General features: G+C 40.0%; 1 protein-coding gene across 1 annotated transcript in view; it reads right to left on the bottom strand.

The window, feature by feature from the left end:
• Nucleotides 1-24,780, bottom strand: part of USP6NL (USP6 N-terminal like) — a 136,462-nt gene that overhangs the window by 10,298 nt on the left and 101,384 nt on the right. The window contains exons 6-13 of the mRNA XM_010854110.1: nt 19,111-19,191; nt 13,380-13,487; nt 9,377-9,486; nt 7,189-7,237; nt 5,328-5,448; nt 2,128-2,222; nt 1,382-1,447; nt 1,189-1,288 (exon numbers count right to left, since the gene is read on the bottom strand). Coding sequence (XP_010852412.1) covers nt 1,189-1,288; nt 1,382-1,447; nt 2,128-2,222; nt 5,328-5,448; nt 7,189-7,237; nt 9,377-9,486; nt 13,380-13,487; nt 19,111-19,191 — 730 coding nt within the window. The remainder of the gene's footprint in view (nt 1-1,188; nt 1,289-1,381; nt 1,448-2,127; nt 2,223-5,327; nt 5,449-7,188; nt 7,238-9,376; nt 9,487-13,379; nt 13,488-19,110; nt 19,192-24,780) is intronic.

The following is a 24,780-nucleotide window of genomic DNA, read 5'->3' as shown; positions in this document are numbered from 1 at the left end:
ATGACCACAGATCTGAGTTTTGGGAGGCAGTTCACTGCCAACCTGCTTCATCTTAGGGCTGTGGTTTGGTGTTGGGGAGGCAGGGACGTGAACCTCAAGACTTCTGAATCCTCTTCTCTCAGAGTAAACAACACAGATGTGATTTTAAAGTTTCAGTCTTATCTAGAATCTGAATAATCTGATGCTCCTGAAGACCATGCTTTTCAAGTAAGCAATCAAACCATTTCCTATCAAAGTACCAAGGACATTCTTAGAACAAAGCCACAGCGGGGAGGAAAACTAGAGAACAGGACCCCAAGCACTCAGCTAATGTGTCACTGAGCTGGGAAACTGAAGAGATGACCATTCAAGAACAAGGCAAGCGGGCGGAGTATACAGTGAGCGTGAACTCAGGCTCTGCCGCAGGCAGGAGGTGCTGCCTGAGGAGCACCCACGTGAGCTTCTCTTCCCTTCTCTGCATGGTCACAAAAGGAGTACCTAAGTTTTAAGGGTAGTTTAAGACTTTAAGGTGAATAAGGTCCCTCATATTCATAAAGAGCAACTCTCACTTCTTGACTTTCAGAGTAAGGCACAGCATATCCTATTTACCAAGCCCTTGCAATATTGCAACTGAAGGCCTTTTGCTACATTTGGACAACTGTGGGCCTGGAGGGTACTTGCTACAGAGGCCACAAAGCAGCCAGACAGGGAGATAGGGGGAGGGTCCCCAACTCTGGTCTATGGCGTGGGGCTGGATGCTCTTTTCCTGGTGAAGCAATCACAGAAAACGCCCTCTGTAGACCTGTTAACTAAAGGGCCTGGCTTCTTTGGTCTCTCCCTTTTCCTATTAAACTTATCAAAGAAAAAAAAATAAATAAGGGACATCCCCCCCACACACACACCATGGAAACAAGTAACTAGTAGGAATATTAGTAGTAGTAAAACCAACATACTACATTCAACTTAAATGTGAAGATGAAACTGACACAGAGAAAAGAATTAAGAGTTTTGCAAGGAGTAAGCTTCTAGTCACGACGAAGAACCAACGAGGGAAAACCACCAACTGAAGATAATTTCTTCACTGATTTTAAAGAATTTTTAAACTCATTACTAAAAAGAAATGACCTTGAAGTTGGGTGGGTAACGAGAAGTCAAGATTTAAAACAAGGCTAGCTTTTGTGAAATCTTTATAATTAAATGCTTTCTTACTTCTGTGTAATTTTAAGATTGTGTAAGACATAGCAGTAAGAACTCGCTCTCCTTCGAAGATATAGATGTCCCATATTCTGAGGTTTAGTGTAAAGGGCGTCTATAATTAAAAACAAAACAGAAATAAGATGAACAGTTTGTCCTCGTCTGGTATTTTTAATTTTATGATTGGACTTTTAAAATAAACACTCACCCGATCAAGGAAACATTGAAAAAACCATTTCATTGTGTAAAAACTTGTGTAGACTTCTTGAGAATCCTGGAAAAAAACAAAAATTTCACAATTTCTGGATTGCTGCACACAAAACATGACAATATAATAAATACTAAAAGTTAAGCAGGTTGTTGGAGGCAGCTGTCACAGCTGAACAAAACCATTCATTACGAATCTCCTCTGTGCTGCGGTATTTCCACTTTTTCTCTTCTGACTCTCTCTTCTTCCTCAGTTGTACTTTTGAAAATCACCCTGAGAATAAACCCCTCATAAGATAAGACTGTAATACAACACTTTGATTCTCTTTTAATATATTCTAAAAGGAAGCATCGTTGCTTTACTAAATTACTGTATTTTTTCAGAGGAGTATGCATGTGATTCACTGAGGACGAGTCTGTATGATCCTTAAAATATTTTAGTGCAAATACTTTAGTGCAATTAAAAAACCTCCTAAATCACTGAGGAATCACATACCCTTAAAAACTATATTGTTTGTATTATTATGTATCAGCTTCAAAGGCGACTGATGCTATGAGTTAGGGCTGTGATAGTTCAGCGGTACTAAATTCCACCAATCTAATGTCCTGTGAGCAACTGTAACTGCTCAGTAAATGAAATGGACGAGACTGTACACCAATAGAGTAATGGGGACCAATGGCTGCACTCAAGTCTTCTAGCTTTATTCTTGGTATAGGTGGGTGTAAGTCAAGGTCATATCTACCTACCAAGTGCTGCTTAAGCTTGGACAAAAATTTATTCAGTATTTTTTCATGATGTTCTTGAAACCTCAAGAGTTTGGGAAAACCATGGACAAAAAATCCTAGAATACAAACATAAAAACAATACTTCATAAATAATAACAACAGAAACCCCTAGTTTAAAATGCAACATATTTCTTTTATCTTTTAGCTGTTAACAACAATAAAAACAAACCTAATAGTTACCCAAATATTTTTACTTCTCTCCAAGGTAACAATTATGTATAAGCTTTGATTAATGAAAACTTATAGCCTAGTATGTGTTTGCTAAGGATCGCCTATCACCTTGTAAAAATATAAAAGAGGACAGAGTATTTCTGAATTAAAAGGGAAAATAAGAAAATAAGAAAAAATGGAAACTGAAGCTTTTTATCAAGATTATCTGTTTCCTTGAAGTACTGGGTAAACACACACTTCTATAAGTTATTCTAATCTTGATCACTTATTTTGCTTCCCCATTATATAAAACAAACACTGTATTACTTTTTTCGGGCTTACTCTAACAGTATCATTAGAGTAACCATGATTCCCAGGTTAATATCACTTTTTAATCCTTTTTATAAGTGATATGTAACATAAACTAAAACATACGGGCATGTATGATCAATGTTAACATAGTCTATCCCAAATGATTACGCAATACAATCTATAAGATTTCTAGGAAGTAACTGTAAATGGGAAGTTAGTATTAACTTTGTGTATGTAACTCATGGAGATTTACATCTATTTTTATTCACAAGTTTCCTTTCAGATATTCTAATAGTCCATTAAAAAGGATGCACACACAATGAATTTGATTTCTCCATATGGGTTCTTCAGCCTGGGTTCTAGGTAACTTCAAAAGATGTTAATAAGTGTTCTATGTTTTTAAAAGAATCCAGGAGAAATACTGTATGTCACATATACCCTTTTTTGCATCTGTTCACAGGCGTATGAGCTTTTGAATGTTTCTAAGTTGTTTCATAGACTAAAGACACTTGTTTTTCTTGGTTCACCTCATCTCCCAGACTTATCTGATCTTGGAGTCCAATATTTCCCCACAGAACGCATGTTTCCAAAACGTAAAAGTATGTCCCTGCAAGAAACTGCGGAACACTGCTGGGAAGAACTGCTTTATGACCCTTGGGGAAGGGCTATTTCTTAACCGATTCTCAGCTTTCTAAGGAGTGTGTAAAAATCTCCAGAGATAGAAAATTCCTCCCCTAGTAATACTTTCTGGTAAAATAATTTCATAAAAAAAAACACAAAACTCTCTCTCTCTACTGCCACTTTCATGGTCAATTTGAGAGGAGTGGGGGTTGGAAGAAACTCAAGACAAAGTCTGATTTTGAAAAAGGCAATTCCTTCAGTAATAAACAGAGCTCAAGGATGCTAAGATACCCAACACCGCTTCCCTTTTCAGTGGGGTTCCAGACTTGGTATTTTAAATCTCATGCTTTAGCCCTCACATTACACTTTTTGTGAGTGATAACAGCTTCATATAGGAAATGCAAAGAACTGAGGTAGCCTTCAGTTATAAAATTTCATAGGCAGATCTAGAAACAAATATCTCTAGGTACAAACTTACCCATAACAATGACCTAAACTGGTTTGTAAATGTAAATGTTAGAATATTAAAATAAGTACTGCTTTGTAGATTAGTCTGGGGCTTCCCAGGTGGTGCAGTGGTAAAGAACCCACCTGCCAATGCAGGAAGCACAAGGGAGGTAGGTTTGATCCCTGGATCGGAAAGCTCCTCTAGAGAAGGACATAGCAACCCACTCCAGTGTTCCTGCCTGGGAAATCCCATGGACAGAGGAGCCTGGTGGGCTGCAGTCCACAGAGAGTCAGACATGACTGAGTACACACACATAGCTTAGACTGCTGACAGTAACTACTGCAAGCAAGTTACCAGGCTTCTTAAAAGAGATGGATTTTCTAAAACTGGACAGTATTCCACATAATTACACACTACTTAAGCTGTTAATATTCCACTGTGCTTCCAAGATTATCAGCAATGCCATCTCACGCTAAAGCAAAATAAAGACTGATAAGGAAGAGTTGTGTTTCTTCAAGATGCCTTTTGCAATGATACTATTGAATGGCAGCTCAATGTAACGTGTCTTACTAATGGAGTCCACTTATGGGATGCAAAGAGTCCAGAAACACTTATCATGTAGACAGTATTTATTTTTTAAAAAATTCACAGCAAACACTGAAGGAGATAGCTAAATGCAAACATATACACATACACACAATGCTTCGACAATAAGCACATGGTAAGAATGTGAGATTTAATAAACTATGGAAGGTCATAGTTTTGAAAATTTAAAACATCACTTTAACCTGTGGCAGGTTCCCCACCACATGAAGCTTTAACGTTCACAAAGAGAATGATGGTCCATTCTCGGAGTGATTTAAAACTGTTTTTAATTTGGTATCATTACACTCAATGGCATTGAGAAAATAATTTTGCATTATATAGAGAAACACCACTTTTATTTTCAAGAGAAGTTTCAATCCAAACTCTCTCAAGTTAAGTTTATTGCATATGCTTGGCAAATATAAGGAAAATATTATTCAAAACAGTGTAATAACTTGAAAACCAAAAGATTATGCAAGCTTTGAAATATCAAACTTCCCAGAATATGTTATCAGCTTTTTTTACTGTAAGATGGAACCAATTTTAAGTCTGAAAGAATTAAAACACATATTTGACATACCAAATCACTGTGGGCCTTTCCTTTAAACACCTCAGTGTCATTTCTCAATTAATATTCTCTAACAAACTGGTATAAATCGCAATATCCAGTCAACAGTAGACATTTCTCTGAAGGCATGACTGTCTAACAGTTTCGATCAAAAGCTTCCAAGAATTCAGTTTTTCCTAAATTCTTCCAAACCTAGTTTCTCCTAACCAGGGCAAGTAAGGGAAGAATTTTAAAACGTCAATAGTGTATTTTGTAGTAAAGACGAAGGACTATAAATCTGAACAGAAAAGCTTAGAAAAGTTCAATGAAGAAGAATTAAATAAGAAATTAGTAATAAATACTAGTGAATTAAACACGCCCCTAGACAAGTTTCTATACTTGACTCTACCAAGCATCACCCCCAAGTCTGACTTTGTTCGAACCTGCCAGTCTCTCCCTCCCGTTTGTTGCTGGTGATCAGCCTCAGGGTCCTCTTACCGTGCATGGCGTGTTTGGGACCTGAGAACAGCTTGACCAGGGCCCAGAAGGCATCTTCCTCGTTCATATACATGAGGAGCAAGGCTGTGATCTGGCTCATCCCCTGACAGTATCCAACCTCCTAAAGAGAAACGAGAACAGAGAAACCGGGGGTTTTAAGATCAAATTACATGTACAGGCAGGTATGAAGAACTGAGGTAGAAAACAGAAAAGGCCTAAATACATTACTTAATGCGCAGTTCTACAGAGAAATATTATAGCCTTCACAGTACTGAACCACATGCTATCAAAGACTGTGTTTGTGTTGAAGGATACATGCAGAAGTGTGGACAAGGCTAACCTACAAGGACTTTACTGACCTCTGCTCAATACTGTTCTTACACTTTCTGTAAAGAGCACTGTTTCTATGTCTGTTTTATGTGTGATTCTCAGCTCAATATTCCTCCTCTTTGCTCAGATGTTGGCAAATTTCTCTCCTTGCACAGTTCCCAGTTGGCTGTCTTTTCTCTAGATTTCCAGATCCTTACAGAGACATATTTTGGGGGACCCCTTCCAGTCTAAGCCCCTTCCCTGAGAACTGCCCATTCTCCCCATAATTACACATAATGACACTTATATGTCATATCGCATGGCCTTAGGGATCCATGTCTTGACATGTGAACCACCGCTCATGGAGACGAGGACACCTAACCCCTGCTGCTGCTGCTAAGTTGCGTCAGTCGTGTCCGACTCTGTGCAGCTTCACAGACGGCAGCCCACCAGGCTTCGCCGTTCCTGGGATTCCCTAGGGAACGGGATTCCCTAACCCCAGGGAAGCATTAATTCAGCGGCATGACAATTTTACTCATTCATTAACCACATGTTTCTCTAGGAAAACTGAATAAAGCCACAACTACGTATACAGTGGTATGTAGTTGAACCGAATGCCCGCACTGAGGCTACGGCTGCAACAGCAGCCTAAAAACAGACAAGCAGGCACAGAGAGACATCTGAAGAGAGAAACAGTACAATGAACAGTTTCCAGAGACAATCAGAGTCACCACGTGGCCCCGAGCAGGACAGAAAGAGGAGCTCTTCTTCCTGTAGGCTTCTTACCCTCCAGCTCCAACAGCCACCCTCAGCTTCATTTCTATGAGATGTCCCTTTAATCAATTCCTTTTTAACTTGCCCTAGTTTGAGTGAATTTCTGTCCCTTGTAATTTAAAGGTTTTGATTACAGTAGAAATGGTACACCTCAAGGTTCAAGGTGTCCTTCCTGGAATCTGGTCAGCAAAGCATTTACTTGGCATCTATACTGGCGTTGACACTAGCTGATCTCTTCCCCCAAATCTCTCTCCCTCAAGAGTAATCAATGCCTTAAGAATAACATGTTCTAATACCAAAATGTTTAGTTTTGGCTTACTCCAGGAGACAGCAAGTAGGTACCTACGTTCTGCTATCCGGACCTCACCAAATAAACGAAATGTGATTCTGAAAGGCAACCTCCCAGGGGAACGAAGAGTCACCAAGAGTCAAACAGAATTAATCTAGCCACTACTTCCTGCCCCTCTTGCCCTGCTGATTCCCAGTCCTAAGTGCTTAAAATAAAAACAAGAAAAACACCACCACAAAACAAAGCAATCTGTAGTAAGGGGGGAAAAGTGAGCTTTGCTGTCCTACTGTGGTTCTTCCCACTTTCCAAGCAACTCTGCTCTGATGCCCTGGGGCAGATGAGGGAGCCTTGGGAAGGTCCACACAGACCGTCCAGTCCTGAGATGAAGCAACACAGGCCAAGGGGGCTTTTTCAGGAAGGAGGCCCAAAGATTTCCTCCAGGTGCTCAGAACACAGCTCAAAGAGGCAGGCAGGCAGGCGCTGACTTACCGTATTATAAATAGAATATGCAGCAAGAACGTGGAACAGGGATTGTTGCCTAGAGGAAAGAAATTTACATGGAACACAATTTAGTTTTTTCACTTTTAAAATTAGGAACTTAAAAAAAAAAAAAAAACACACACAGTTGGACTGATGATAGATAATCCAGATAAAGCTACTATTATTATAAAGAAATGACCCCAAGCTCAAATTTAAACAATACACAGCCCAAACTTGAGGCTAGATAACACTCATTTTGACAGAAAGGATTTATAACAAAAAGCACAAAGCACATCACCATGTCTTCAATTTGGTGTCCTCTTTCAGTTCTCACTATAGAATCATCCCCACAGAAGGGGCCGGCTGGACGGAGCTGTGGACCAGCCTGCTGAAGCCTCATTCACAGGGCCAGCATCCCGCAGCACCTTGCAGGGTGGGGGCATGTCCCCTAGGGGGCGGTGTCCGCTGGAAATCGACTTCCAGGACTGGCATCACCTCTCCCCTGGCCAGGATTCAGGGCCCAGGATCCAAGCGTGGGAACAGGAGGGGCTCCACCCACCGTTGCCTCTTGTCCACTAACAACATGTTTGCTTTCTGCTCCATCAACCTTAGGCTCTGCTGCTCTAGAGGTCCTGGCTCCAAAGACAGGAGTGTCCCCACTAGGAGACAAACACTTCCACCGAACTGGGAGCCAGGTTGGCCACCCCTACCACTATGGGCTCCTCATGCCTCTCAATCAGTGGGCAAAGGAGGCGGCGAGTGTGCCGGCTGGAGTGACTGATCCTGGTCGTTAAGGGGAAAGGTGAGCTATTAGGACACGGTGGACATAAGCAAGAGCACGTCTGGGACAGAGAATAACTGAAGGTGCCTTTGAGTATAACCGAACCCAGTGATTCAAGTTCCACGGAACACCGCCACAATCAAATTCAGGCAGGACTGCTAATGGTAGCCTCTCCAAGAATAAAGGTTTAGGGCCCCCAGCAGCCAAGGTGCCTGTTGAGGGCAAAGGGTACATGGGATGGGAAGTGGAAGGTAAGTAAGTTATGACCAGCAGGGACCACATGCCCAGTCACGGAGATGACGACTGCATCTGTTAAGAGTATGTTTTCCTTATTTTGGTATCAATGTCTGTGGATATACATATATATTTTTAATGTGCTTTGCTCCTTCTCTTTTCCCTTATGTCCCCATCTACCATAAGATGTTTAATAATAGCTGACTTTATATCACAGCATTTAGGTTATACGTATCAAAGCAAAAGGAGTACATAGCCCCAAGGACTCAGCATCATTCTGTCAGGAGGGGGTTGGCATATTTTGAGTTGTAAGCAGAATAGTTGTGGAAGTACCGAATATTATAAGGAAGTACAACTTTATTGTCGTTATTCAAAAATTAAGTTGATGAGTGTGGTCTGTGATAGTGAGCTTCTTATGTACACTTGGCTGGGCTGCAATCCCCAGATATTCAAACTCTAATGGAGGTGTGGCTGTGAAACAGGTCTTTTGTAAATGTAACCAAAACACATAATCAGTTGACTTGAAGTCAGGGAGATTACCCTCCATAATCTGGGAAGCCCTGGTGCAATCGGTCAAAAGGTCGTAAGAGCGCCCAAGGCCCTTCCTGACACCTGCACTACGGACCCTGAACTTGCTAGTCAGTTCCGGCATGCTGTAAGCCAGTTCCGCACAGCAAATCCTGCAGTTTACATCTCTTACTGGTTTCTGTTTCTCTGGCTGAACCTTAACTGATGCAGAGGACAGCAAAACTACATATTGCATTCCTAAACAGTCACTGTCATTTTAGTCACCCATTTCCCATTTTTTTAGTTTCACCTGTGCATGGAATCAAGGCTCTAAGAATGCATTTATTACTGACATGGTTCTCAAAAAGTAACAAAATCTCTCATTTCTTTTCTGAGATTTTTAATAAGAGTATCTACCATATATTAAGAATTTATAGATCATAAAATGATTTTATAGCAAACAGAATAGCACGGATATGTCAAAGATTAAAAATTTAAGCTAACTTATATCCTAAAGTTTACATAATATGGACCAAAGGATCTGCCAAAATGTAAACCCTCAGAGGTGGAAGCCAAATCATCACCTATACAGGACAGTCCAAACACACACATTTCAAGCTGATGAAGACTATTTGTAAATGCTATTCATAGTTTATAATATTAAACTTTACTTACTTCACACCGTATCTGTCTCTAAACATGATATGGTCCCTAAATGTGCGGTTGACATCAAGGTCTATCTGTCTGATATCAGGCGAACAACCCCGTGCTCTGTGTTTTAATTTCTGAAGAGGAAAAAAGAGAAGAAAGCCATTTTAATGGAAATCAAATGTCAAAAAGTCTATGACAAACAGTAAAATAATTCTCATTAAAAAACTTTTTTGATTAAGGAAAGCCATTTCCATGGTTCAAAAATAACAACATAACAAGGAGCACAGTGCAGGCTCCCCTCTGTCCACACACCACCACCCTGCTGCCTCCTTCCCTCCCGTCCTCTCAGGACAGCTAGATTTTCACTTGGATGGAAAATGTTTGGAGTTTGCGTTGCCAAGACTCTTCCCAGGCAAGCCAGGCAGTTCACGGTGATTCCTTTCTTCTTTCCAACATAATGTTCTAGTTTTCCTTGGGGCTTATCACTGCCCGGCTTCTCGTTTCTCGATTGGCTTCGTTTTCTGTAAAGTGTTGCTGATTCGATCCAGGCTCACTTTAGGCTGCTGTCAGCCTCTCCTGGCTCTTCTAGCAGAACAGGCACCTCCTGTTTTCAACTCCCCACAGACCCGGCTCCTCGGGCCTTTGGACCAGCTACTCAGTGGGGCTTCTCAGGGGCTCCCCCTCACAAACATCTGGTAGGCCTTGCTTTGCTTAGGTTTCCTGGCTCCTGCATCTCACATCTTTCTTGGTTTATTTCCTTGTTCTGAGGAGCTCGGCCTCCAGTAGTTTTTGTGAAAAGACGTGTGGAAGATCAATTTTTTTGATACTCTGAACATCTGTTAAGTCTACCTTCTTTCTTAGCTATTTGACTATTTTAGAATTCTAAGTTAGAAAATATTTTTACTCAAAAGGCACCACCTTCACTGTCTTCTGGCTTCCAGTGTTGCCATTCTAATTCCTTCTTCTTTATAAGAAAGGAGCTTCTATCTCTGAGTTCTGAAACTTGCAATTTCTGTGTTTGGTTTGGATCTATTTTTAGCCACAGGTTTGGGCATTTGATGGATCTTTTCAATCTTAAAAACTCACTGAGTTTTGACTTCACAATCTATTTTCTGGGAAACTTCTTCACTTGTCATTTTCAAACCCTCCTCTAGAATTTTTCATTTCTATTATCATCTTTTATATTCATAGGCTCTGTTGTTCTCGAATGTTCCTTTTATAGCATCCTATACTTGTTTTATGGATGCAATATCTCTTTTTATCCCTCTGAAGACATCAGCAATAGCTCTTCTGTTTTTTTCTTGCTCTATGGTCTGTTTCCCATAAGTTGCTTTTTCCACTTGTTCCCTATTTTCCATGCTAGCTCCTAGCTCCTCTCCTCACTGTCTGCTTGTATTTGAAAGAAGACACAAGAAAGCTGATGGAAAGTTGTGTGTGCAGACGGGCTTCACAACTGTCTTCGCTGCAGAGTGGTCCAGCTGCTTTCACTGGGCCTCCCCTGCAGTCAGGAGTTTGGGGGTTATTTTCTTGGGCTGGTCAGATTCCTAGAGAAACACTCTTCTGATCCCCGCTCAGGAGGACAAGTGCCCAATTGCTGATGTTCTGGGAGTCGAGTGAAGGGAAAGGCTGGTCTGCCCCAAGTTCAGGGCATCCACTCCCCTGCATTTTCCTCCTCGTGTCTGTGCCCTCTCCAGCCCTCTGTTTCTCATCCCCCCTTCCCCAGAAAGGAAATGCTTGACCAGACATGATAAAATATGCTTTAAAATACAATTTAGTTGAAAGGGAGAAAAACACCCAAACACATCTATAATATGAATTATTCTAGAGGACAAGAAAACTTAACACAAAAAAGACCTCATGGCAGGAGAAAAGCCCAGTTAAGTAGGTAAAAAAATAACAGAACAGAAAGACTATTTATGTCCTAGAATGGTGACAAGCTAAGGGCAGAATACAGGAAATTAAGCATATTTATCTAACAAAAGGAGGTAAGCAACTTCTCGGGTAATCTCTGAGACTAAGTCCACGAATGTCACAATAATAAAGGATAAACACTTACTTAACAGAAATAGGATCCATGAGCCTATAAACCTGAGGGCAGAAGCACAGTGGAAAGCACCTGGATGAAAAGCTAGCCACCTCGTTGTGGGTCTGGCCGACAACACTCTTCAGCCTTGCTAAGGCTGCAGGTGAGGTCTTCAGGCCACCACTGTGGCCAGACCCCTGCCATCTGTGACACAGATCACAAGACCCCAGAGAGACAGATAACAATGAGATACAGTTAAAAGAACGGGAGAAACAGTAGGTAAGAGCACTGGCTCAGGAGCCACCACCATTATCACTGTTTGAGAAAAATCTTAGTAGATGAAGGAAAAGTAGTTTTTTTCTCATTAAATTTCCATAACCTCTTACAGAAAAACCCAAACAAACTTTCCGGCCAAATCAATATCTAATCAACCATTTAAAATAATTTTAAACTCTAAAATCCCAAGACATAAATTCATAATCTGTGGAGGGTCCAAACAATTAATTTAAAAAGTCTTACTTTAAAAAAAAAAGTAACTGCTTTAAAAAAAAATAACTGCTTAAATTAACCAATATTTATAACCTTACATCTTGATGAAAAAAAGTCTTTTAATTTATTTATATTTTATTGAAGGATAACTGCTTTACAGAATTTTGCTGTTTTCTGTCTACCTCAACATGAATTAGCCATAGGTACACATATATCCCCTTTTGCCACTATTATTCAACATCGTTCTGGATGTCCTAGCTACAGCAATCAGAGAAGAAAAAGAAAGAAAAGGAATCCAGATCAGAAAAGAAGTAAAGCTCTCACTGTTTGCAGATGACATGATACTGTACATAGAAAACCCTAAAGATAGTATCAGAAAATTACTAGAGCTAATCAGTGAATTTAGCAAAGTTGCAGGAATCAAAATCAACATACAGAAATCATTTGCACATCTATATACTAACAATGAAAAATCAGAAACAGAAATTAAGGAATCAATCCCATTCACCACTGCAACAAAAAGAATTAAATATCTAGGAATAAACTTGCCTAAGGAGACAAAAGAACTGTACACAGAAAATTATAAGACACTAATGAAAGAAATCAGAAACGACATAAACAGATGGAGAGACATTCCATGTTCCTGGGTAGGAAGAATCAATATTGTGAAAATGACTATACTACCAAATGCAATCTACAGATTTAATGTGATCCCTATCAAATTACCAATGGTATTTTTCACAGAACTAGAACAAAAAAATTCACAATTCATATGGAAACGCAAAAGACATCAAATAGCCAAAGCAGTCTTGAGAAAGAAGAATGGAGCTGGAGGAATCAACCTTCCCGACTTCAGATTATACCAGAAAGCTAGTGTCATCAAGACAGTATGGTAGTGGCACAAAAACAGAAATACAGACCAATGGAACAAGAAAGAAAGCCCAGAAATAAACCCATGCACCGTGGGTACCTTCTTTTTGATGAAATTTTACTTATACATAAACAGGAAGGTATCAAAAGAGTGTTCTAAAGTTTCTTTTCTAATTAATACTGGGTTTAAATTATAAGTTTTCTTCATTTCAGTTATTTTAACTTATTCTATTTATATATACTTTCAGAGGAACATTTATTTTTAGATATACATTTCTTATTCCTTCCAAAGGTTAATATAAAATTTAGGTTTAGAAAGGCTATAGCTGAGATGACAAGGAGGTAAATTTAATGCACTGGCCAATTTACAAGTCTTGCTGGTCACTTTTATTAATGAATAATAAAACCTAGAAATGCCATAACAATCTTGGGGGAAAGAAGAAAACAGTCAGTCATACACACGCAGCTGCTGGATAAACTGAATTCTGCTATTATTTTCCTAAAACCTCTAAAAGTGACACTGTAAACCTATTACTAATACTGCATTGCAAATGAATAGCTGCAACCAGGTGTTAATTTTCCTTACGAATATGCCCCAACTGTGACTGATGGTTTCAAAACGCCAGGCTGGCCCTCAGTACTCACACTGTACAGGTCTCTGGTCTCTTCCTTCATTTTTGGGATCTCCAGGAGCAGTGCCCAGACTTCACCTCTGAGCTGGAGTGGGATTCCTTTGTAAATTCTCCTATGAAACTTATGGAAAGAAATATAAATTGAAAGTTACAAACACAAAGCTCAGACTAGTCCCTTAAATCACTTTTGTTACTCTTTTCAAAGGATTCCTGGTAACTGATAAAATTTAACACTCTTGGATCCTCTCACGTCTCCTCTTTAGATCTGAACAGGGACATATACACAGAAAGGACAGAACAAACAAGTAGGAAGATGTCAAGTATGTCCATACATTAGCATTTTCACTCACTGCAAAGGTGCGCCTTCAGACACTCGAGAGCACAGTCAGCGCCCTTTCTAAAGCTGTGAACATCTGACACGTTCCCCGCTGATGTGCCTAACTAGTTACACACGTCCCTTCTCTTCCCTCGTACATCTAAAAGGTTCAGAATAACAAAACAGTTCTCTTGTGTCAGTGTCTTTATGGAGTCTCTCCAGAACCTTCTATCTCACAACTCATTGTGGCCCCCAGTCTTTATGCATCTCCCCCCTCCCTGTCCCAACACACACACACTTCCTCTTTCCCTCTCTTCTCAACTCTGGAGAGTTCCTTCAGGAAAACTTTTGTTCTTTTCCTAATGACGCTGATCCTATCTGACCAGACAAAAATAGTGATAAATTTCCATCAAGAAGGAGCACCACTTCTGAATATATTATGTATAAATCATCAGTATCATTAACTCTTTGGGTACTTGACACTGCTCTCACTCTAAGAATCTTAAGACTCAGCGTAACTCTCCAACTTCTTGTGATTCGCCTTTTTCCTTAAAGCTAAGCATATATTCAAAATAACATATACTTATTATGCTCATTACAAAGTTGTACATAAAGAAACTTTAAAACTTAAAAGGAAGTGATGAAACAAATTATGGCAGAAACTTCAGGAACAAGGTAAAAATAAGTACATAGTTACCATTATGAACAAAATAATATTATTTCAATAGCATGTAAGAAAATAAGACATTAGAACTAATAACCAAAATGCTGATGAGCTATGAACTAATAAGCAGAGCTTCAACTTCTACAATTATACTACTTAGATTTTTTAAAATGAAGCCTTTACTAAATCATGATGTAGCTTTAAGAAACTGTGAACTTAAATAATTAACACTGTAGAATGACTTTTCCTGTGAAACAGTGCTTACTGTGATGTTGACTCAATTAGATAATCACATATATAATTTCAGCTTTGTTCCTTTGGTATAAACACAGTACGGTCTCAAATTTGAAATTTCAGCAGACAGCGACTAGAAACACCAAAGAGTTAACTCAGGCAGCAGATGTAACTGAAGAATATGTACAGAAAGCCTGTGTGTAAATTCCACTCTGCTTCAGCATTTCCCATGTGCTGAACGCTTAACACCATTAACTGCAAACTGAGTGTGTGGGGTTTTTTTAAGTGACTTTAAGATTTATTTTCCAAAGAAAGTTTATCACCTATGTTCATTTCAAATTTACAATAAACTCAACTTTTTAAAGGAACATAATCCACTAAAAGCAACTTCAAATTCTCTCCTGAATTTCCAGAGTAAAGGTGTTAAACTGTGAGCAACGATGGCAAGTAAACAGATCGACTCTGGTGGACACAACTGCACGTCCATTAGACAGATGTCCTTCCATGAGTAAAATGAGAACCATGTGCGTTTCTTACACTGCATCACTCACAAGGATTTTAGACATTATTTACTGCTTTTGTTCAATTCTGTATTCAACAATTATATATAAATTACTGACTCCAAATAGGCACAAGTCTCCTGAATCTGGATCTGAGAGTTTTAAACCATCCATGAGGCCCCATGCTTCTTAACAACATTCTATTTCCTTCTGGCCTTTAACTGACAAAAGGGACTTCTAAGCAAACAGACAATAAGCAAGCCCCAGCATCTGGACATACCATCTCTTGCTTATCGTTAAAAACAGCCTTGAGAAATTTAATTCTATACATCGTGTCTCCATTTTCCCATCAGTTGAATCAAATGTTGGCTAATTCAACTCTGTCAGTTACCTGACCAACAAAGGTCCATTCAGTTATTTGACAAAAAAAACCCACCACCATATATATATATATACACACACACACATATATATATATCCATTGTAGGAACACTGTTATGACAGAGCTCAGACACAATAATATCACGACTAGTTAAATGTCTCTGCCAGCAGAGATAACTTCATCCCTTCATTTAATAGATTATATTAAACGCAGTGTGACTGCACATAGCGGGTAGTCAATGTAAAACACAGGCAACCTTAATGGCAATTTTTTCATTAAAGCTTATATTCTAAAAATACAAATATTCTCTATCAGACCTATATATTTTTATCTCAAGATATTTATAGATATTTCTTTGTACTACTACCACATAAGTAAGGATTCTGTTGAGAGAAAACATATACTTTCCTTTGGAAGAGAAGGAAAATATACACTATTTTTTAACTTCAATGTAATTTAAAACTAGGTATAAACCGAGAGCAGCAATTCTTTTAGAAGGTGCATTCTGCCTCATACCAGATTGGACCATATATATCATCAAATAATTCTAGTATTCATTATAGTTGTGGGAAAGTGCTTTAAAATGATACATGAAAGAAAGCTCCATTAAAATCTCTCTCACTGAGAAGTACATTAGCAGAGTTGCTGTCAGGGTAACAGCCTAGTAGAATGCTCATTTTAACAAAGGCTTACATACTTCCACAGACATATGTATACTAGAGAGACATAAAGTCATGTAATTCTACAACTATTTTATTGGACTGAAGCTGAGATTAAAGCGTAGGTATAATGCATCATGATAGATTCTGTAATTAGCACTTGAAAGATCTTTCCACAAAGACATTAGGTGAAAGAGTTGTCAGCTTTAGGTCAGTCTGAGCAGCAGAGTGTTAAACCAGAACACAGAGATCATGACCAATATTCTACTCTGAACAGATTCTTCTTGAAACATAAAATAAAATTAGTAACCCAGAAATGAACTTACTCCTGATGAAAATAAAATAGTAACAGTCTAATGGAATTTAAATGGGGATATTTAGGATGCTCCAGAAGAAAAGTGATGTTATTCCTGGGAGATACCCCATGACAAAAAGATTTTCAAGGCTGAATAAATGTCACAGAATTTAATGTCCCTTTTGAAAATTTCTACCACATATTAAAGATGCTGAGGAATCCTGTAGTAAAGAAATCTGCTTACCTCTGTTCAGTTTTAATTTTCCCAAAGTAACTTAACCGAAGAGCCTCTCTCTCATGTAATAATAAGCAACACTTACTGACCGCATATTAAGTGTCAGGCACTATTGTTTGTGCTTTGCATGAATTATCTTATTTAATCCTCAAAACAACTCGGTGAAGGAGGTATTGTGATTACCCTCATTTTACAGACAAGCAAACTAAGGCAGAAAAAAGCTTAAACACCTTCCCCCAAGTCACACGGCTAATAACGTGGCAGAGCTGGGTTTGAACCTGGGATAGTCTATTGTTTAATCAGTAGGCAACACTGTTTCCATGTAAAAATACCCCTTAGAACCAGGGAACTGATGCTCCCTGGAATTCTTGTTGGCAAAGGCTGACACACAACAATTTATATCTATGTAAATAGGAAAATGTATATATATTGCATAGAAAAAAAGTGTGAGGAAACAGACAAAAATCGTAACAGTTACTCAGTGTTTTGTTGTAGGATTGTGGAAGGTTTCTTTTTTCTATTAAAAAACTTTTTAACTGTCTAACCTCCCTTCAAAAAACTGCTAGTGAATGCTTACTACATGTGAGGTGCAATGCCTAATGGCTTACATCGATAAAATCATGAAATCATCATCTCTTTGAAATGGGTATTATTATCTCCATTTCAAAGATGAGGAAACAGAGGCTTAGTTGTCAGCAGTTCTCAAGGCATGGGCCATGCAAACTATTTTCTTAATGATACTAAAACATTACTGGCCTCTTTCCCTGCGCTGACTTTGGCACTGGGAGCAGAAAAACCTTAGTTCATGGCTCCCCATAAAAGCTGAAGCTCCTGGCACCTCGGCACAAACAAAGGCAGGAGAAGCACCGTGCGGCAGTCACTGTTCTTTGATCACAGCTTAAAACAGAGGTCACTGCACTTAGCAATGCCCTTAATGAAGCAGTGGAAACTATTAATTTCACTCCATCTCAATCCTGAAGACACATCTTATTAATACTCTGGGTCATGCGGTAGCACACACAGAGCACAGTGCCAGCCTCAAGTAAGAGCATTTATGAAACTGAACTGCGATCTGAACCAACTGCTTTTGTCAAGGACACTAATCTGAAAAAAATGAATGACTAACAAACCGTGGTTGTTGAGACTTGTTTAGCAGACAGATGCTCAAAAATCAATGAAGCAAAAAATATAAATAAATAAATAAATGAAGTAAGCCTGTTACTCTAAGGAAAATTTGTTGTCGTTGTTTAGCCTCTAAGGCATGTCCAACTTGTTTGTGACCCCATGGACTGTAGCCCACCAGGCTCCTCTTTCCAAGGGATTTCCCAAGCAAGAATATTGGAGTGGGTTACCGTTTCCTTCTCCAACGGATTTTCCCAATTCAGGGAACAAACTCGAGTCCCTGGCTCTGGCAGGCAGGTTCTTTACCAAGGAACCACCTGGGAAGCCCTTAAGGAAAACACCTGATAGCATTGTTGCCACTGGTAACTTTTGCCCTTTCAAGCAAAAGTTAGAATTTTGGAAAACTTCAACTACTAGGAACTTCACAACTGAACAATGTTTAAAGATTTTTCTGATGAGATTAGTAGGAATATTAATAGATGTATGCATTAAAAAAAAAAACTGATTTAAACAGCCCAAACTCAATCCCGGGCAAAAAGATTTAGGAGGGAGATCTGCTAGATGCTTTAGGACAAGGACGAGCTACTGTTCACCAACACTTTTCAAAACAAAACTTCTCTCCTTCTGAGCAGGAAGACAGATGGATACCAAGCCTGGAGTGACTGCATTAATCCTGACCCCAAAGGGAAGCCACAGTCAGCAGAAAGCTGGCACCACAGCAGGCAGAGGAGGGAGATGGAAAGACACAAAATCACCAGCAGCAATGTAACTAAGCAGCCGAATTCCGTCACCCCTGAAAGCCTGCCGACCTCTGCGCTGTCCACTGCGTCCTCTCAATTCCTGCAACCAGTCTAAACTGGGCATTCTGTGACAGCACAGAGACTCCTAATTTAAGGCATTCCACTCAGGAGCTTCCCTGATAACTCAGCTGGCAAAAAATCTGCTTACAATGCAGGAGACCCCGGTTCAATTCCTGGTTTGGGAAGATCCGCTGGCGAATGGATAGGATACCCACTCTGGTATTCTTGGGCTTCCCTGTGGTTCAGCTGGTAAAGAATTTGCCTGCAATGCAGGAGACCTGGCTTTGATCCCTGGATTGAGAAGATCCCATGGGGAAGGGAAAGGCTACCCACTCCAGTATTCTGGCCTGGAGAATTCCATTGATTGTATAGTCCATGGGGTTGCAAAGAGTCGGACACGACTGAGCGACTTTCACTTCACTCACTCAAATTAAAATTAAAAAAAAATTTTTAAGAATATGCATGTTATATTCTTATCATGAGAGAGGAAATTTTACTGGGAAAATCCACTTTATAAGGAAGTAATATTTTAATTACCTTTTCAGTGTTCTTGTATTTTTCCCATCCTTTTAGCATTTTCAACCATTTAGTAGTTCTTTCAATTTCCAGGTGCTTTTGCTAAAAATAAAATTGAAATTTATTGTTATTGTTTGTTTCAGACTTCTTTTACTTAACAAATTACCAAAAAATGTCAAGGAAAATGCTGCTGAAAAAAGAACTACAAAAAAGTTATGCAACACTGGACAGCAAATATCTTAACTTTTTAAAAAATAGTTGGACACTTGATTACTGCTGTATCAAGAGTATGCTCTTGCTTAAGTTAAAATACACAGGAGAGACAGGTAAAGAGAGAGGAGTCACTCAGATTTTCTAACATTTCAAATTAATCTAACTCTGGGTATTTTCCCTGGAGAAGGGCAGGGCAACCCACTCCAGTATTCTTGCCTGGAGAATCCCCATGGATAGAGGAGCCTGGCAGGCTATAGTCCATGGGGTCGCAAAGAATCGGACATGACTGAGTGACTAAGCACTTGGTATTTTACAAAGTTAGGCCAAAAGGAAATTTTAAAATATTTTGAAATATCTTTATGAAGCAACAAAAAACACAACTTCAAAATTCCATTCTCTTCTTTAACATTTTACTGAATTGTGGCATTTTAATTCCTTCCGTGACAAAGGTGGTTTTTATAAAGGAGAACTGGATATTATTGGGAGATCATTACATAACTAGCATTATGCTAGTGAAAACTGTACAAAGTAAGTAACTGTTGCTGCCCTTGGGAAAGTTCACCATCTGCTCAAGGGCCCCTGACACGGAACATGCAGTGCTGGGCCTAGAGGCAGAGAGCGCGACTCAAATCCTATGGAGGTAGCAATGCCACCCACCCAGGACGGCAGAGAAGGCACCCTGAGTGCAGAGCTGGAAGACTGTTCGGGTTTTTATCCAGTGCAAAATTCCGAGAAGCGCGGGCAGATATACTTCTCAGACAATGCAGCACTACAGGGGCTAAAAAAGGACGCTTCCAGAGCTGAGGCTGAACACACGGTCGGTCGTCTCCACTGTCACTAAACTAAGATTCTGGGCAAAGCTGGGAATGGGGTGGAGAGGGTTAAGGGAAGAGGGGAGATGGAAGAGAAAAAGCTTCTCCCTCACTCTGGTTTCCAGGAGAAGGGATTTTTTTCCTAAGTCCTCCAGCCTGCCCTCCAATCTCTTATTAACTCTCATGGTGGTAGAGTGACTTACCTGATTGGTACATTCAGAAAAAAAGACCTGGGTGTACAGCCCTCCATTCCTTCCCTTTGCAGGCCCAGCCTACACTCAGAAAGCACATGTGGGTGGGCCGAGCGGGGAAGCGAGTCTCTCTCCAGGGCCACCCCCCCACCTCCGCTGCTGCGCACCTGATCTCCTTCCCCCAGTGGCACCTCCCTGCACGAAGGCCAAGGTGCCTGTGGCCTCTGACTGCCTGGAAAAGAGCCGCAGGGTCCACACCTAGTGATCACGCTTTTGTGAGAACAAAACAACAGAATTCCTAGGAGCAAGCGAGCTGCTGCTGCTCTGTTAATTCTCCTCAGCAGCAGGTTCTTCCCCGAAGGCCTCTGTAAGTGTTTTAAGTGCATCTAAAGAGTGAAGGAAACAGAAGACCACACGGGAAAGAACAGTTCTGAAGGGACATTTTATGCTCAAAAACGTATGCTCGCTACACCCCTATGAGGTAGGCATAATCCTCCTCACTTCACAAATAAGGAGACAGAGGCCCAAAGGAGCCAACGGACTTCTCCACGTTCCCCTCTGGTCAGCTCAAAGCCAGGCTGTCTGGCCCCAGGACCCGCGTGCTGGGCCGTCACGTGCTAGGCCCTTGCCTCTACCCAGTCCTGGCTCTCCTTGGGGGAATCTCAGCTCTTGGGCGAATCCAGCCCCAAATAGGCAGATGGCACAGGCCCACCATCGATATTTTTAGATGCAAGAGAACCGTAAAATCCCAAAGAAAATCCTCAATATGGAAAAGATTCTCACCAATCAGAATACTTTGACGCAATTTTTTTGGGGGGTGGGGGGATTATATCCCTAAAACTTTTTAATTACTTCTTTACTCTTCTAAAAATTTTGATGGCTTTTTCATAACCAAAGATGATCACTTGTGAGCAAAAGATACTCTGTTATGATTCTCATTTTTCAAAAGATTAAGCATATTCTTCATTATATTATTAGTGATAAAATGCTACAGATGGTTCCAGAAATATGTTTAATTTTAAACCTCAGCAGGGCATTGAAATCTAATTAATGTTTCTGCTGAACTTGACTTCAGAGAAGGCCAAGCTGTGAAAAATTAAGATGGATCTAAGGAGCCATTCAGTCACTTTACTGTTCTGCACTTCCTCCCCTGACTTCCTCAAAGCTCAATCCCTTTCTCCACCAACAAGAAAGCACCAAATAATTCAAGCCAACCCAAGAGCATAATAACATATACTTTGCCAGGAAAAACCCTGCTGAGATCTAGCAGGTCTCCTGCTATCTTTCCTTTTTATGACTATTAAATTGTCAATAACTCACTTTAAGGAACAGCTATCCTTTTTTTAAAAAGGCACATTTTTGTATTCTAATGCTCATCATATATACAGAGAGATTATTTTAAATGCTTCACACTCTTACATGCAAGCATAAAACACACATGCACAATTTAAAGAACTATTAAGTATGCTTTTCTTTCCCCTACAGCAAAAAAGGAAAAATTTTGGGTAAAGCTCCCAGGCTGTAAAATTTTAAAATTATACACCAGTATAAAATTATACATTGGTATTCCATCGGGCTTAAGTGTTAACTCTGTAACACTGTCAGATCAACTATACCAGATTTGAATGCACTCATGAATCTGTAATAAGCGGATAAAATATACTTTATCAGCAAAGATGCTACAGCTTATCAACTCCAGAACACGTGTGACAAGTATGAATTTAAATGCTCTAGAAAAACAGGCTTGCCGTGGACTCACTGACACCAAGACGCTAGAACAAGAGCAGCAAGGTAGAACCGCACCTTGAGGTTCAGCAGACAGGTCAAACTCCACACAGCCAAAGCGAAAGTGAAAGTGAAGTCGCTCAGTCGTGTCCAACTCTTGGCGACCCCATGGACTGTAGCCTACCAGGCACCTCCACCCATGGGATTCTCCAGGCAAGAGTACTGGAGTGGAGTGCCATTTCCTTCTCCAGGGGATCTTTCCAACCCAGGGATCAAACCCACGTCTCCCTCATTCCAGGCAGACACTTTAACTGCTGAGCCACCAGGGAAGCTAAAAAAGGACACACACATCCAAAAGGACTTCCCTAAACACGGTGCTGCTGCCCTTCCCTTCCCTGCTGTGAATGAACAGCACCACCAGCCACTGGGTCAATCAGCCTAAAAGCTTAGCTTTTCAGTCTTCCATTTATCTTCCTTCTAGACCCAAACTGCACTTTGCTGGTCCCGCCCATGTCTCCGGCTTCCATCATGTCCTCTGCCTGTTCTGGGGGGTGGGAGTGGGGCAATGCTTATCCCTAGACAAGGGTAAGAACTCACAGGCAGCCCTGAGTGGCCTCAAGCCAGCCTCCACACTGCTGTGACCTTTTATGTGAGTCCCAGTTTAAAAAATCCTTCAACGACTACCCATTATCTACAAATAAAGTTCAAATGTCTACACAGATGGCTCTAACACAGGATGACACAAACTCACCTTCTAGTTTGCTGCTATTTTGATGACCTGGTCGTCATTCCCAACACACAATGTATTTTCATGCCTCTGCTAGCAATCTATACAAAACTGCTATTAAATAACTCTGTTGACTTTATACATAGACATCTTACTTTCTCTAATTTTTACTGAAACATTTCAAACCTGCAGAAAGTTGGAAGCCCAATGCACCATATACTTATATATGCTTCAGCAAAATCCATCAATTACTAACATTTTGCCAGATTTAATCTATTTATATTGGGGTGTTTTTTTTTTTCGGGGGGGGGGAGCTAATCTATTAGAAAATCACAGACATCATGAACACTCCAAATATTTACCTAAGAATAAGACACATTATCCTACATAATCATAGCACCACTATCACACTCCTTCAAGAAATTTAAAATTGGTTCATTATTTGATAATAAACCATCCATATATCAAACTCCCCACTAGTCTCAAAAGTGTCTGTACAGCTGTTTTTCTTTAGGTGGGTGGAGAGAAGACATCTCTTTAGTTCCCTTTACTCTAGAACAGTCTCCTGGCCTTTGTCTTTCATGATGTTGATTCTTGAAGGGTATAGTCTGTACTATCTGACTTTGTCTAATTGTTTCCCTGAGATTTTGGTAGGAATACTACATAACAGATTTTGTGTCCTTATGGCATCCATTGGCAGCTCGTGCTGATCTGTACCATTATCTGTGATGTAACTTTTGATGCCTCAGTTAAGTGGTATTTGCCCAACTTCTCTGTTAACAGAGACATCCCCTTTTGTAACTAATATGTAATCTGGCTGGTGCACTTTAAGACAATGTGGACATCCTGCTCCTTAACAACTCTACTCAGTGGTCTTCTCATCCACTGTAATTTCTACCTGAATCAATTCTGATTCTGATGGTGGTAAAATGGTTTTTTACCTTTTTCATGTGTGTATGGTAAATTTTTTTTTTTTTTACCATTTTAGTGGGGTTTTTTCCCCTCTCATTCTTTCTATATTACCATCTGATATTTTCTATTAAAATGTTTTCCCTCCCGTGTCCCTCCCAATTTTTAATATCACTATGGTGTAAAGATAATCTAGCCAAGGCTATGGTTTTTCCAGAAGTCATGTGTGGATTTGAGAGTTGGACTATAAAGAAAGCCGAGTGCCACAGAATTGATGCTAATGAACTGTGGTGGTAGGAGAAGACTCCTGAAGAGTCCCTTGGACTGCAAGGAGATCCAACCAGTTCATCCTAAAGGAAATTAGTCCTAAATATTCATTGGAAGGACTGATGTAGAAGCTGAAACTCCAATACTTTGGCCACCTGATGTGAAGAACTGATCCACTGGAAAATACCCTGATGTTGGGATAGATTGAAAGCGGGAGAAGGGGATGACAGAGAATGAGATGGTTGGATGGCATCACCGACTTGATGGACATGAGTTTGAGTAAGCTACGGGAGTTGGTAATGGACAGGGAAGCCTGGCGTGCTGCAGTCCATGCGGTCACAAAGAGTCAGACATGACTGAGCAACTGAACTGAACTGAATCAGTTAACTAAGGTAACTTATAATCACAATGCCTGACACAAAGTTAGTGCTCATAAAAGTTTAGTAGCGTTCCCAATCTTACTTGGATACTACATATAAAAATTCCCCACAATAGTAGCTATCAGTAATCCAGAAATCTTTTTTCTATAAATTCAAAGGTTCCTGATTATAGATTATCTGTTGATGTTTTGGTAGCTTAGTTAGCTGCCCAAAGCTTTTTTTTTTTTTTTACTGTGGAATTTTTAAAAATCAGATTGTCATAACATTCAAGCAAATAGAAAATTTTATTGAGCAAATTAAAACTTACCTAATTCCTTTGTGGCTCAGCTGGTAAGGTATCTGCCTGCAATGCGGGAGAGCTGGGCTCAATCCCTGGGTTAGGAAGATCCCCTGGAGAAAGGAAAGGCTACCCACTCCAGTATTCTGGCCTGGAGAATTCCATGGACTGTTTAGACCATGAGGTTACG

The sequence above is a fragment of the Bison bison genome, unplaced genomic scaffold, assembly GCF_000754665.1.
Source record: "Bison bison bison isolate TAMUID 2011002044 unplaced genomic scaffold, Bison_UMD1.0 scf7180017864337, whole genome shotgun sequence".
NCBI classification, from domain to species: Eukaryota; Metazoa; Chordata; class Mammalia; order Artiodactyla; family Bovidae; genus Bison; species Bison bison.
Note: the sequence above shows the minus strand (reverse complement) of the source record. Positions and strands in the feature narration are given on the sequence as shown.